At 35.5% G+C, this 13799-nt stretch overlaps 1 protein-coding gene across 4 annotated transcripts; it reads right to left on the bottom strand.

Annotated features, from left to right (window-relative positions):
* Positions 1 to 13295, bottom strand: LOC109093491 (myelin-associated glycoprotein-like). Of its 4 annotated transcripts, XM_042751702.1 has the most exons (10): positions 13164 to 13264; positions 13026 to 13068; positions 12432 to 12578; positions 2686 to 3081; positions 1980 to 2294; positions 1624 to 1875; positions 1448 to 1541; positions 1261 to 1303; positions 536 to 808; positions 1 to 478 (listed from the first exon to the last, which is right to left on the bottom strand). In XM_042751702.1, exons 3-9 carry the CDS (start codon positions 12520 to 12522, stop codon positions 545 to 547), a joined length of 1455 nt encoding a protein of 484 aa, XP_042607636.1. In that variant the 5' UTR covers positions 12523 to 12578; positions 13026 to 13068; positions 13164 to 13264; the 3' UTR covers positions 1 to 478; positions 536 to 544. The 4 variants fall into 4 exon arrangements, with proteins under 4 accessions (XP_042607636.1, XP_042607635.1, XP_042607634.1 ...); XM_042751701.1 differs by lacking the exon at positions 13026 to 13068 and having other exon boundaries at positions 1 to 484; positions 13164 to 13295; XM_042751700.1 differs by lacking the exon at positions 13026 to 13068 and having other exon boundaries at positions 13164 to 13295.
* Between the last annotated feature and the right edge of the window lie 504 nt (positions 13296 to 13799).

Here is a 13799-nt window from a genome sequence, read left to right as displayed (position 1 = left end):
GTCCACCAACTCCAACTTGAGATCCAACTCCTCTCACTTTACATATCCAAAAACCTACCCATCCCCACCCCCTGGATCCCATTTTAACCCCTAAACCTATCTACATCCCCTGAATCAAATGATTCAAATTACTCTTATACATGTTGTTACAAAATGTAGTTATATAATTCCTGTTACACGAGTACTTAGTGAAGTAAGAAAAAGTGTTGTTACCAATTTCCTGTTACACATTTGTACTTACACAAACCATCCTGAGGGTTGTTACATGTGTGCAGTTACAGAAATATTACAGCTGTAGATACTATGTACCAATGTGTACTCGCACTGTGGTTACATACTACGTTCACATGTTGTTACTATGGACACTTAATATAAAGTGGGACCCATTATTTAGACAATGTTACACCAGTCAAAAGAGATGTAATTATGGGATTTGTGAAAACTGGTGACTGTCCCAAGACTGACACAAGAGCAAGATTTAACAATTTATATTTGGATACATTAGACTGTCCCAAGACTGACACAAGAGCAAGATTTAACAAAATCACTTTTTCTGAACCTGAGCATAAAGTTCGTCCATTTTCTGAGCGCTGTTGATTTGTTTCTTTCTCTCTGTCACTTGAAGTTCAGAATACTCTGTCTCTGGGCCATTGTTTGAATGTTCCCTTGTCTTGTGGCCTGTCTGGAGTTTGGAAAAGTCAATTTCACCATAGTGGAGCTCATCAGTTTCTTTCTTCTCGTCATTCTTGCTGATCGCAGTGGCATTGTTAGTATAGATAGCCGTTGTGTCTCTGTTTTTATCCTCAGCCTGAGTGGGAGAAATTTTTAAATTACTGTTTTTAAATCACTTTTCTTCTGCTGTAAAAGAAGCGTTGTTTGAGGAGATCATACAGTGAGTGAAGTGAATTTGTCTTAAGAAAATTAGCAGAAAACAATTTACTTTTATACAAACAATTTACAATATACAAGAATGTTCAGTATGACTGATGCTGTCTTTTCTCAGTCGATTTGGTCATATACACAGACCCGGTCAGGAACAAAATATATATATTTTTTTTTTCAGTGATTATGTCACTGAATCATTCACTCAACTGAATGGTTCAAAACACTGATTCATTCAGGAATCAAACAGCTATGGTTTGAGAAACAGACTTGCAACGGTCAGTTCTGCTGTGACTTTATTTGGAACAACTTTTGTTGTTGACAAAACAACTGGCAATATTTAACTTAAAATTTAAGTTACTCAATGTTACTTTGTACCTGATCACTTCCTATGACATGGGCCTGTCTTGAAGCCTTTGTTCTGTTGCAAAAAAAAAAAAAAGGAAAAAAAAAATACAATTAAAAAAGTAAATTAAAAAAGAAAAATCATTCATAAATTATATACACATGCAATTAATAAATACAACATTACAGACATGAGCTACATTCCTGTTATTATATTTACCTCATATAGTAGAAGAATACTGCAGACAACAGAACAAAAGCCAAAAGTCCTCCTGTACAGCCATATATCACCAGATGAGAGAGTCCACTCTGTCCTAAATTACAAAAGCAAAATTTAAAATTCATGAATCCATGATGCATCTGAACATAAAAATACAAAAACAATGCTTTATTTTCCTTTAACTGCGCACTGGGCCTCTTCTGATGACTGTTTTCCATATTTATTTTGTGCAATGCAATGGTATGATCCTATTTGATTCTGAGTTTTGGTTAAATTAATCTTCATTCCCCAAGCTATAGGTTTCTCCTCTCCATGTTTATACCAGGTGTAGTTCAAGTCATTTGATGGACTGGCGCGGCTTTTGCAGGTCAAAGTCACATTAGTGCCAACAGATGGAGTAATGATGACGCAAGTTCCTTTTGGAGGAACTTTAAGAAAAACACAAGAACATATACAGGGTTAACAATTGATAAATTTTTGTCTCATCACATCAAGGATCATTAAAAACACAAAAGTACTTTAAATCTCTTACACAGGACTCGTAGCATTACAATAGTCTCCACAGTTGAGGCAACAGGTGTATTTCTTGGATATGTAGCAGTGCAGGAGATGTTCCTTCTGTGATCTTTGTATGAAGCTTTGAAGGTCATGTATGAAAACACTGACTGGTTTTTATCAGGTTTCTCTTGTAATTGTGTTGTAATGTGAGCAGATTCAGGGATGTTAGACCAGGATATTGTAGGAGGTTGTTTGGGGCAGGGGGCTTCAGCAGAGCAGATCAGATTGACTGTAGTTTCCTCCATCACTTTCAGATCATTGGGTTTAAGTTCAGGAGGTTGAGGTGAATCTACAGGGTAAATGATGACAGACAGCATTATGGAAAACATACAATGCACAGTCATGTTAGAATGTCAGGTTTTCACACTTGGGGTGAGGTTTAGAATATTTGCACTTATAGATTGTTTCACAAGTTAAAATCACTGCTTTGTATCTTTTATATTACTATGCGTCAGCTACTACATGCATAAAAATGCTACCCCTCAACACAGAAGATACAGTTTTATAATGTTACGATATTTTTCAAAAAAGCAGTTTGTTGACTTATATATAGTGTAAAACTGATTTTATATCAATATATTATGTAATTATTATTTTGTTTTAGATTTATAATTAATTTTTATATTTGTTTAAGTTATTGTTTGTTTTTTTTTGTGTGGATGGTCTGGGATGATATTTACCTCTGACATTGATCCTCACAGTCTTTCTTGAAACATCTGTACTGGGGTTAAATGTTGCTCTGAACACATTTGGCTCCATTTCCAGTCTGAAGTAATAGCTGTCTGAATGATTCATCATGATGTTGTAGAAGACAGTTGTACAGTTGCTCTCACTGAGATTTCCAGTCATCTGTACGTCACTGAATCCTCTAATGATGTTTTTACTGCTATTAAATGCTATAAAACTGTCTTCATCTGCAAACTGTGATTTGTTTTTTAGCCAGATCCCATAAATAGATTTTGCCGTTTTACGTTTGTCCTCAAAATTGGAGATGTTGAATGTGCAAGGAATCTGCACACATGAGCCTGTCAGAGCTGTTACTGTCTGAGGCATCTCGGCAGAGTAGATATTATCAGCTGGAACATAAAAAAGAAATTAGCATTTGGTTTTTAATTCCTATTAACCCTATAGTGAAAAAAAGTATACTTAAGCACAATTTATTCATATGTACTTTAGTATAACTAAATGTATTTGTGGCACACTATAAATTGGTACTTACAACTTATAACAACTTATTTTGCACTAAATGCATTTTATTTGTGCCAAAGCTGAAAAAGTATACTTACAACTAAAAATAAATATACTGTGGAACTATTTTCAGTATACTTAAGTACACTTTAAATATCCCTTCTTGTATTTAAGTTTTGAAATGCAGAATTCACTCAGCATAAACTTCAAATGTATTTTGCTGACATTACAATTACACTTCAATAGTGTTAAAGTGCATTAATATTATACTTACAACAAACTGAGGTCATATACAGGTCCTTCTCAAAAAATTAGCATATTGTGAAAAAGTTCATTATTTTCCATAATGTAATAAGTTTATTATTATTTTGTGTTTTTTAGCTTTTATTGCACACCCAACTGAAATGTTTTCAGGTCTTGGCATTGTTTTAATACTGATCTTTGGCATACACTCATGAAAACCCAAACAATCCTATCTCACTCAAATTAGCATATCATGAAAAGGTTCTCTAAACGAGCTATGAACAACCTAATCATCTGAATCAACTAATTAACTCTTAAACACATCGCAAAGCGTTCCTGAGGCTTTTAAAAACTCCCACCTGGTCATTACTCAAAACTGGGCAATCATGGGTTAAGTTGTGCCGACCTGACTGCTGTCCAGAAGTATCATTGACACCCTCAGACGAGAGGGTAAGATAACAGAAAGAAATTTCTGAATTTAATAGGCTGTTCCCAGAGTGATGTATCAACCCAGCACCTCATGGGAAGTCTGTGGGAAGGAAAAAGTCCCTGGCAAAAAATACACTGATGGCATAAACGAGAAGAGGTGACACGAACATTTCCTGAGGAAGCATTGTGGAGAAGGACCGATTCTATAGTTCCTTGGGGAAGCATGTATACTGAGTCTGGACTTAGAAACATCCAGATCCACCGTGCACAGGCGTGTGCGTTTTGAACCAGAAACAGCGGCAGAAGTGCCTGTCTTTACAGAGAAGCAGCACTGGACTGTTGCTCAGTGGTCCAAAGTCTTTTGTCCTCAAATTTTGCATGTCATTCGGAAATCAAGGTGCCAGAGTCTGGAGGAAGACTGGGGGAAGGAAATGCCAAATGACTGAAGTCCATTGTCAAGTACACACAGTCAGTATTGGTCTGGGGGTGCCATGTCAGCTGCTGGTGTTCGTCCACTGTGTTTTATCAAGGGCAGGGTCAATGCAGCTAGCTATCAGGAGATTTTGGAGCACTTCAAAATCTCCTGATAAGCTTTATAGAGATGACACGATTTCGTTTTTCAGCACGACCTGGCACCTGCTCTCATGCCAAAACCACTGGTAAATGGTTAAATGAGCACCAAAATTGACCATCAACAACTGTACTGGCGTGCGTTTTCTATAGCGAATTGTGCCGGCCAACTCTCCTGACCTGAAACCCCATAGAGAATCTGTGGGATATTGTGGACGAGAAAGTTGAAGAGACGCAAGACCCAACACTCTGGATGAGCTTTAAGGCCGCTATCGAAGCATCCTGGGCCTCCATAACACCTCAGCAGTGCCACAGGCTGATTGCCTCACATGCCACGCCGCACTGAAGCAGTCATTTCTGCAAAAGGATTCCCGACCAAGTATTGAGTGCATAACTGAACATAATTATTTGAAGGTTGATTTTTTTTGTATTAAAAACAATTTTCTTTTATTGGTCGGATGAAATATGCTAATTTTTTGAGATTGGAATTTTGGGGTTTTCATGAGCTGTATGCCAAAATTATCAGTATTAAAACATAAAAGACCTGAAATATTTCAGTTGGTGTGCAATGAATCTAAATATATGAAAGTTTAATTTTTATCATTACATTATGGAAAATAATGAACTTTTTCACAATATGCTAATTTTTTGAGAAGGACCTGTATATCCTTTACTTTTAGTAACTTAAAAACGCACTGCAGTGGCATTCAAAATAAACTTGAAGTGTGCTTATAACATTATTATTGTGTGCTTTTTATATAAATAATGAATGTTTATAAATTTTGGCACAGCTTTACAGTCCGTCTTTTACTAACATTCCCAGCATACAAGCTAACTGACTCACCCGGAGAACATCAGTGACACACTGGGGACAGACATTTGAACAACGAATGTAGGAAACACTACTGACTGGATTCATACCCGTGTCGCTGCCACACACGCACCCGCTTTATTAGATGCGCCACCAAAGCAGACACGTGCTGGGCACAACTGCGGTTGCTTTGTGTTCTTTTTATACTGTAGGCTATTACTAAGTACTACTACAAGTAAACAGACATTTTCCTTTGATGAAAGCACAAGTTATATGGATTTAAAGACTGTGAATTGCCGAGTAGTCTTGAAACCCAGCAAACATTGGTCTGAATGCAACGATCGTGTCCCTGGCCAAAAATAGTCGCGGTAGGATGGCATAAATCGGTAAAAAATATGTAACACAGAACATTTCCTAAAAATGCATTCAGATATGTTTGTACATGTCTATAGTTCTATGGGTTGTGAAATGTATCATTGTTACTTTGACTTTTAGCTAGGTGTAGTTCAATAACAGGGTATCTGTTGTGTATCGGTTGTGAGGTTGTTAAGGTGGTATGTTTTAATCTTTTACACGTGCATTTATAGTCCATCATAAAGTGATTTTATTGTGAAATATGCAAAAGCTGTGCTTACACCTTGGTTAATACTGCAATAATTAAAGTGCACCAAGTAGTTTTTAAGAGGTTTTTAAGAGGTTGTGAATAGACGTCCACTGATGTCTTTTGCATGTCTAATCAAGCAAGACTAGCAAAAAAACAGGAATTATCTTTATGAAATACATGATTTGTACACAACGTAAATATATTTACTTTATCTTGTTTAAATAAATTATAATCACAAAGTGTGCAGTGTGGTTAAGTGATTGCAAAGCCACTGCATTTTAGTCATTATTTCAACCTGTTTTATGTATTCGTTGTTATTATTTTTATGGAATGTATGCATACATATAAAACAGATATATATCCGGTCACCATTTAGGTCTGTACGGAGCCCCGCACATGACATGCAGGAAAAAATAGTAGGCTAAATCGTGTGCACGATTTATTAATTCATTCCCTCAATGTACTAAAACGTGCACACGATTACTGTGCGTTCCCTCGAATTACTAATTTCGACTCGATTTATAAATTGTGCGCACGGTTTACTAATTCGTTCCCTCGATTTGCTAAATCGTACGCACGATTTAGCAAATCGAGGGAACACAATAGTAGTCGTATGCACGTTTTAGAGGGAACGAATTAGTAAATCGTGCGCACAATTTATTTATTTTTTCTTGCATGTCATGTGCGGGGCTCCGTAGGTCTGAGTTGGATGTTATTGCCAAAACTGTGGTGGCAAGATAGTAACAAAAGAGAGTAATATATTTCATGATATTTATAATATAAAATAGATAGGGTTGATTGTATTGTAATTTTGTTTAGTGTTTATTTGTTATCTTTAAAAATTTAACGAGGAGAGGGGGGAGAGTTGTGTGTTTTTTTGTTATATAAAATCTACTGTTGGGTAAGTACATTTTGTATTATTGGATTAACATGCTTGAGTTTTATTTGTTTGACACGAAGGAACCGAGAGAAATGATGCCCACATTGTCAACTGAGATTTACTGAGTATGGCTAAAATTAGCTAGTAGGCTTAAAGTTACTTTGAACTTATACATGTTATACCATCAGTATAAAAAGTATGTTTAATGAATACAGTCAAATTTATGACTGCAACTTTTTAATGTAGCCTTGTTCCTTGTATAATGATCGGTAATTTTTATTGGTACACTGTTATCTATTCGGGGACATCAAGCCCACCTGTCTTTATCAGAAATGTCTGTTCGTTTTCTTCACTGTTACACACAAGGGCTAGTGTGGGGGTCTTTCTCAAGGGCACCACAGTGGTATTGAAAAGGGAGGGGATAAATGCTGTTTCCCCCCAACTGATCTAACACCCATTTAAAGCAGAACATCTTTTATACAATAAAATAAAATGTAATGCATGTTGATTACCTTTTTCTAATGTTTCATTCATGATTCATTCATCTTGTTCCATGGTTTTTTTTTTTTTTTTTATGTAGTACATGATGTTTTTTTGATAATATTGGTTTCATTTACCTCAAATTTTTCCTTTTATTTATTTAAAAAATAAATATATTTTCTTCCCTCAGATGCTGTGAAGAGCTGGAGCCCAAATGCTACAGACTCTGAAATGGATGCAGCAATGGCAGAACACCTGAAGCACTCTCCAGGAAAAGCAGGGGGTGGTGGATACAAAAAATGAGCCAAACAACTGTAGCGTGAACCAGACAAATTAAAGATTCTCGAATCGGGAAAGCCTGGTTGAAAACATGAGCCGAATTCCACAGTAAGAGAGGCAGGATGTTGTAAATCAACTCCCAGCACCACAGTCTGGTAACACAACGTCTTTCACAGAACAGCTTTCAACATTAACACCATTAAAACAATTATTGACATTCTTCAATTCGAAGAAGAATTGTCTAATTTGGTGGCAAGTAATCGAAGAGATGGACAGTCTGGACCCTCACATGTAGCCATGAGATTAAACAAGATCGTTGGATTGACTTCCCCCCCCACCTAGCAAAACCAGACTGAAATTCCTAAGGAGACCTGTTAACCCCGCTGGTCTCCACAGGACATATCCTTACTCCCCAGAATGGCACAGAGAATGCCTTCCAATGCATATATGCACCAAAATGACTCAAAAAAAAGACTTCTAAATGGATATCAGTCCATTGCTTAACTCCATATCATTTATGTAAACGACCACATTTGATTTTAATGTTTCTAATCACTTATTGTGTATGTCTTTTTAAATAACTCTTGAATAGCTTAAGGGATCATATTCATGTTTAGTGTGTGTGTGTTCGAATATTCTTGCTTGAAAGGTTTCTGACCATCAGTTATTGTCAAATGTATCATATTCTTGTTATAGGAATCATGTCCAATTATACCCTGCAAGAGCGGAGAAAATTCGGACCTCGTGCTGATAAGATACATATGATTTATGAATGGGTGGGACAAACATCGCAACACCACGAGAAAAGACAATATCTAATTTGTCAAGACAACATTTGAGGTGTTGCCAAAAGGCCAGTTTAAATACTCAGGACACCATCAAATTTTGCTTTTTAGCTTTGCTTGTAGTTTAAGCTTTTAGTCATGCTTTTAGCGTTTAGCTTTCGTTTAGCTTTTGCTATCAGTCATGCCGGCTTTTAGCCTGCTCCTAGCTTTAGCTTTTAGCTTTAGTTTTTAGTCATGCTTTGTCATCACTTTTAGCGTTCTTCGAGCGCCGTTCCAGCGTGCTTCGGCTACTTAGCCACGATGAGAAGAAACACCACCTAGTCTCGTCAAACTTTACTTCTTTTCTTCTCCGTTTGAGAGTTCGTGTTCTGAGTTAAGTTTGTAATGCCGTGTCTCCGAGTCTGACCTCGCGTGCCCGTCTGAAACTACAACCAGCCCACAAATCTGCATCTTCATAAGCAACGCCCAACCACGGGCTCTCCCAAGACGTCACTTCAACGACTACTGAACTTCCAGCCAATCAGCAACTTCGGGAAACCCCCTTTTCAGCAACAACAAAGGGAACCCCCCGTTAAACAGGCAACGCAAGTAACCTTCCAAGACTCACATCTGTATGGTGTTAAAGCAGATAATCTTTTACCTCATTGAGGACTCAGGTTGCGAGGGTTAATTTAAGTGATTTAAATGGTTGTTCATGTCTATGCAATTTCACGTATTGCTGTAAACTTGGGATTTCACATTTTCATTCTCTTAAACTCATTCTTTCCTAACGTTATATCTTCCTGCAACTTGTGTGAATGTGTGAGTGCGTGTGCTTATGTGTTAGATTAGTTTATATGTCTTAGATTTATCTAATAAAGCCTTATTTATATTGAAAAGAGAAGTATCTTGTGTTTCGTGCTCACAAGTTAATGTCTTAAACTGCCGATCTTGTGACTGTGCTAATTAATAGTGTTTTCACTATACTTTGGATATTAATATCCCAGCGCAGATTTGATGTTATACGGCTCGTTCAGTGAATCGCTGGCCGTTTCAGTGATCAGCCGTGAAACAGTGATTCTGTTCAAATTCCCTTTAAAATCTTAAATGATTACCTTTGAGCTAAATTGACCTGTTTCCCTTACACAACTGTAATGTGTTTAAGGGATAGTACACCTAAAAATGAAAATAGTCATAATTTTCTCATCCTCATGTTTCAAACCTGTATACCTTTCTATGTTCTGCTGAACACAAAGATATTTGGAAGAATGTTTGTAACCAAGCAGATCTCGCCTCCCATTAACTATCATAATCATTTTTCCTACAATGGTAGTTAATGGGTTGTGAGATCTGCTTGGTTACAAACATTCTTCCAAATGTCTTTGTTTATTAGACAACTGTGTAAGTCAGTGACAAGATTAATAAAGACATGATAAAAAGAAACAGTCTTTTAACATTCTAGTAGAAAACACTTGAACGCATTCTCAGAAATGTAATATTTGAATTCATGTCAGTTCTATACAGTTTAAAATCATTTACACCACTTTGATTTTATAAATAGCAATGATTTCAAACATATTTTATGATGAGGGTCTTCTTTGTTTTATGATTTTCTTGTCACATGACAACAATGGCTCCTGCAAGGTGGTTATGCCACATGTTCAAATATTAATAATATTCTCAATTAATAATATTATTTTTAAATAAATATGATTAAAAGTACTTAAAAATAAATGCTATTAAATAATATTCATTTATATTATTATATATTAAAAACATTAATAATAAAAAATAAAAATACTGCGAAAATAGGAATTTTTGACAATAATAATAGAGCACTTTGTATTCAGTGATGACCGTCATTAAATCCTTTATCTGACGAAAATGGTAGGCCTGTAAACTTCTTTCAGAAATCCAAAGTGGATACAAAGATTACATTGAAAAACTAATTTTTAAACTAGATTTTTATCATCTTGAATATTCTTGTTCTTCATTGACCCAGTAAAGCAAACGTGAAAACAATACAGGTTTGAAACATGAGGGTGAGTAAATGACAGAATTTTAATTTTTGGGTGAACTATCCCTTTATATAATAATTCAGTATTTTGTAATTGGTATTTTAGTTTTTTTAACAGATGCTAAACTGTTCAAAAACAATAAAATGTGCTAAATCAGAACATGCTTCTTTTTTTGCTTATGTCCACAAATAATGTGTTCTTATTTGTGATATACACGTGATCAAAAAGTTTTATGGACGTTCAGGTCTGACTGGACTGATTTTGAACCTTTGTCAAGATGTGTTAAACCTCAAGACATAATTGATTGCCTTTCACGATGTTACACAATGGGTGTGTGATTATTTTATATGCAGGTTTATATATACATTTAAACTATGCAGCAACACATTTAAACATTCAGAAGACGACGCATTTAGACGTCCAGGGACGTGCAGAAAAGACGTGGAATTCACGGCCAGATGACGTCATAGACGTCCGTTCAACTTTCATTTTGGAACTATTTTTCAACCATGACGGGACGTGTCGGAGGGACGTCTTTTCAACGGTCATTAAACGTCCAAATGTTTGCGGGTATAAGCGCAGTAAGCAGCACAGTTCCGGTCGTTTGTGGAAGAATGTGAACGTGCAGAACAGCTTATGTTTCAGTGAATGCAGATGGAGTAAAACCACCCGTAAACATTCCTCTGCCCGTTGTCTCTGCGCGCTTCAACTCCCAATGCACTGCACAAGTCGTGTTTCTAATGTAAAACGCTATGAAAGGATTTTGTGGTTTGACGGTCTAGAAATACGCTGCGGGTTTTTTTGTGGTGTTTAGATTTATATGTTTTTTGTGAATTTTAATTTTTTTATTTTATTTCAGTTAACGTCTCTGAAGTTTTTGTAACTTTAAGGACTGGTCAGGATAATTTTTCGTAATTCGTTTAGTGGGCCTAATTCATAATATTGTCACAGGCCAAAGAGCTAGAGTCCACATTTCAAAGTGCAATGTTGCCGTTGTCTGGGTATATAGTATACGGCATAGGGTGACCACCGGGACAGTCCCGAAATGTGAAGCTTTGTCCCGCGTCCCGCAAGTCATAAGCAGTGTCCCGCATTTTAATTTTGTCTTCGTCATTTTTATTTCATTGTCCTTTAAATTACAATTCTACAATAAAAAAAAATGTTAATAAGAAAACACTGAACATAGCGCTAGTTATATTGGTTCTAGCGGCTAGCCAGAGCGGGAAAATAAACACTGAGAAAAAAAACCCCACACAGACACAAAAAAATAAAAAAAAAACGCAACAGAGAAATGGATCTATCCGGAGCTCCCGAGAAGAAAAAGCGTCTTTGTTCGTATAATAAGGAATGGGAGAAAAAATATACATGGTTAAAACCAGTTACAGGTTACACTCGAAGCTGCCAGATCAGACAAAAATATAAATTCAAGATGCACTGATTCCGGTAAGAACGCATTTAATCTTTCTAGTCTTTCCTAATGGAATTTATGTGCTTATTTGGAAATGTGCTTTGTAGCGATTGGATTATTATTTTCACTTAATTATTTGGATTTAATAGACACGTGCTGTTAAAATAATTTTTTACTGATATTACTATTAAATATTATTCGTGACGTTCACAGCACCGGTCAGCGCCGTCATTAACATTTTTATAAACCCTTTTAGCAATTTAAAACATGTTAACATCACTGCAAAAAGATATCTAATAAAAAAAAAATCAATATTTATTCACCTAGTATAATAATAGTAATTTCTCTCCCTCGTGTCCCGCATTGGCCCGCAAAATCAGGTCTGCTGACCTGCAACAGAGCAATAGCCAGGTGGTCACCCTAATACGGCATGATTATGAATTATTATTATTATTATTATTTGCAACTCAAAACGTTTATTTTCATCTAAACAAATAGTGTGCACTCTAGTCTAGTGAGTCCAGATGTTCAGCAAAAGTACAGCAAAACTGAGTCTTGGTTCAATTTCACAACTTTATTTATTTACTTATTTTGTGTTTAGAGAACACCATTATGAAAAGCACTTTTTTAAAACATGTTGTAGATGGAATTAAGAACTTAAAATTAAGTATATTTTTACATACTATAATACACATTATACACATTATAATCATACTCATCCTTATTCATAATGATGACAAAGATTGACCAACCTGAGTGAGTATGTACCAACAAAGAGCTGATGAAAATAAAATATGTTATCTGGTATCCTGCCATCAGGGTTCGTAGAGTAGATGACATCATAGGACTTTACAATAGCAACGAACGAGTCCAAAACACCTTCAGAGTACACTTTATCACTATACAACACAAAATACATATCTGTCACGGACATTTAACAACCATACCTCATTTGTTACCTAGTGTAATAGAATGATCTATAAGGATAAGCCACATTTTCACTGTTACACGCACGCATATACTGTATATTGATCATGTTTGCCTATTTTATTCATCCACTGTAAAAATGTATGACTTAACTCATCAGGCTGACCACTTTTACAGTTACATCAGTAAAAGCGATTCATCTGAGTGACAGCAATTATTTTAATTTACTAAATAAACTTCTATTCATAAAAAACACACATGAATACAATTTGTACCAAATTATTTTCACTTTGTTGCAAAAACTAAATATCTGTATTATGCTAAAACATTTATGGGGATAAATGAATGGAACTGAGACTTTATTCACAGAAAAACTCACAGAACTCACTGTAAGCTGAGAAAATACTGCAAACTCTCACCTATAAACAACTCACAGCTCTCACTTTCTGTTATTTAAAAACTCTGCAATGAACAGGTTGGTTTTCAAGTTAGCCTATATATATAAAATAAAAATAAAAAATTGTGAGAAAGAAAATTGCAAGAATTAAATTTCTTACCTCAGAAAAGTAGTTTAACTACTTAATGTCTCTAAAATTTTCCTCTTTGTTGCAACTGCCCCTTTTTTTAACATGTTTTATGTTGTGACATTGCACTACACCCTCACTGTAATGTCACACGGGAAGCTATTTGTAGGAACCATAAACGTCACGAGTAGAGACTCTTCCTTTTTCTATTTCTTTTGTGTTTTCAATCATGTTTTACAAAGAAAAAGATATGTGCATTATGTTACACTATCTGTTAATTAGATATCATCATCCCATAACTTGTGTTCAATTTAAAAGACACTGCTAACATTACAGTAAGCTAGCTGGCAACATCTGTTATACTGTAACTTACAGACAACCTCACATAAAAATTTATTAATTTACAAATCACTGATTATGACTAGAGTCTAACACTCACTCTATCTGTTCTAACTTACCACAGATTCACAAAGCTTATCTGCATAAATCCATCCTGTCAGAGCATTTTCTTGTCTGTTTACTATTAGCTAACAGTCTCAAGCCATAGAAGCAGTTAAATTTATGCTAACACTTTATAATAACTTACATTAATAAATTTTTAACAAACATTATGCAATGTTTAACGGATCATTAATTAATATATATACACATATCTAGAACCGTGAAATA

This window comes from Cyprinus carpio, chromosome B24, assembly GCF_018340385.1.
Source record: "Cyprinus carpio isolate SPL01 chromosome B24, ASM1834038v1, whole genome shotgun sequence".
NCBI lineage: Eukaryota > Metazoa > Chordata > Actinopteri > Cypriniformes > Cyprinidae > Cyprinus > Cyprinus carpio.
The sequence above is the reverse complement of the archived record's forward strand: the minus strand, read 5'-3'. Positions and strand labels throughout refer to the sequence as shown.

What these genes read in the sequence shown, in the direction of transcription:
- LOC109093491 (XM_042751701.1), bottom strand. Translation starts at nt 12,522, where the DNA reads ATGATGTCATCTACTCTACGAACCCTGATGGCAGGATACCAGATAACA. An exon ending in TGTAATGCTACGAGTCCTGT is followed by an intron (nt 1,876 to 1,979) that starts GTAAGAGATTTA and finishes TTTTTCTTAAAG; the next exon opens with TTCCTCCAAAAGGAACTTGC. An exon ending in GGCCCAGTGCGCAGTTAAAG is followed by an intron (nt 1,542 to 1,623) that starts GAAAATAAAGCA and finishes TTTGTAATTTAG; the next exon opens with GACAGAGTGGACTCTCTCAT.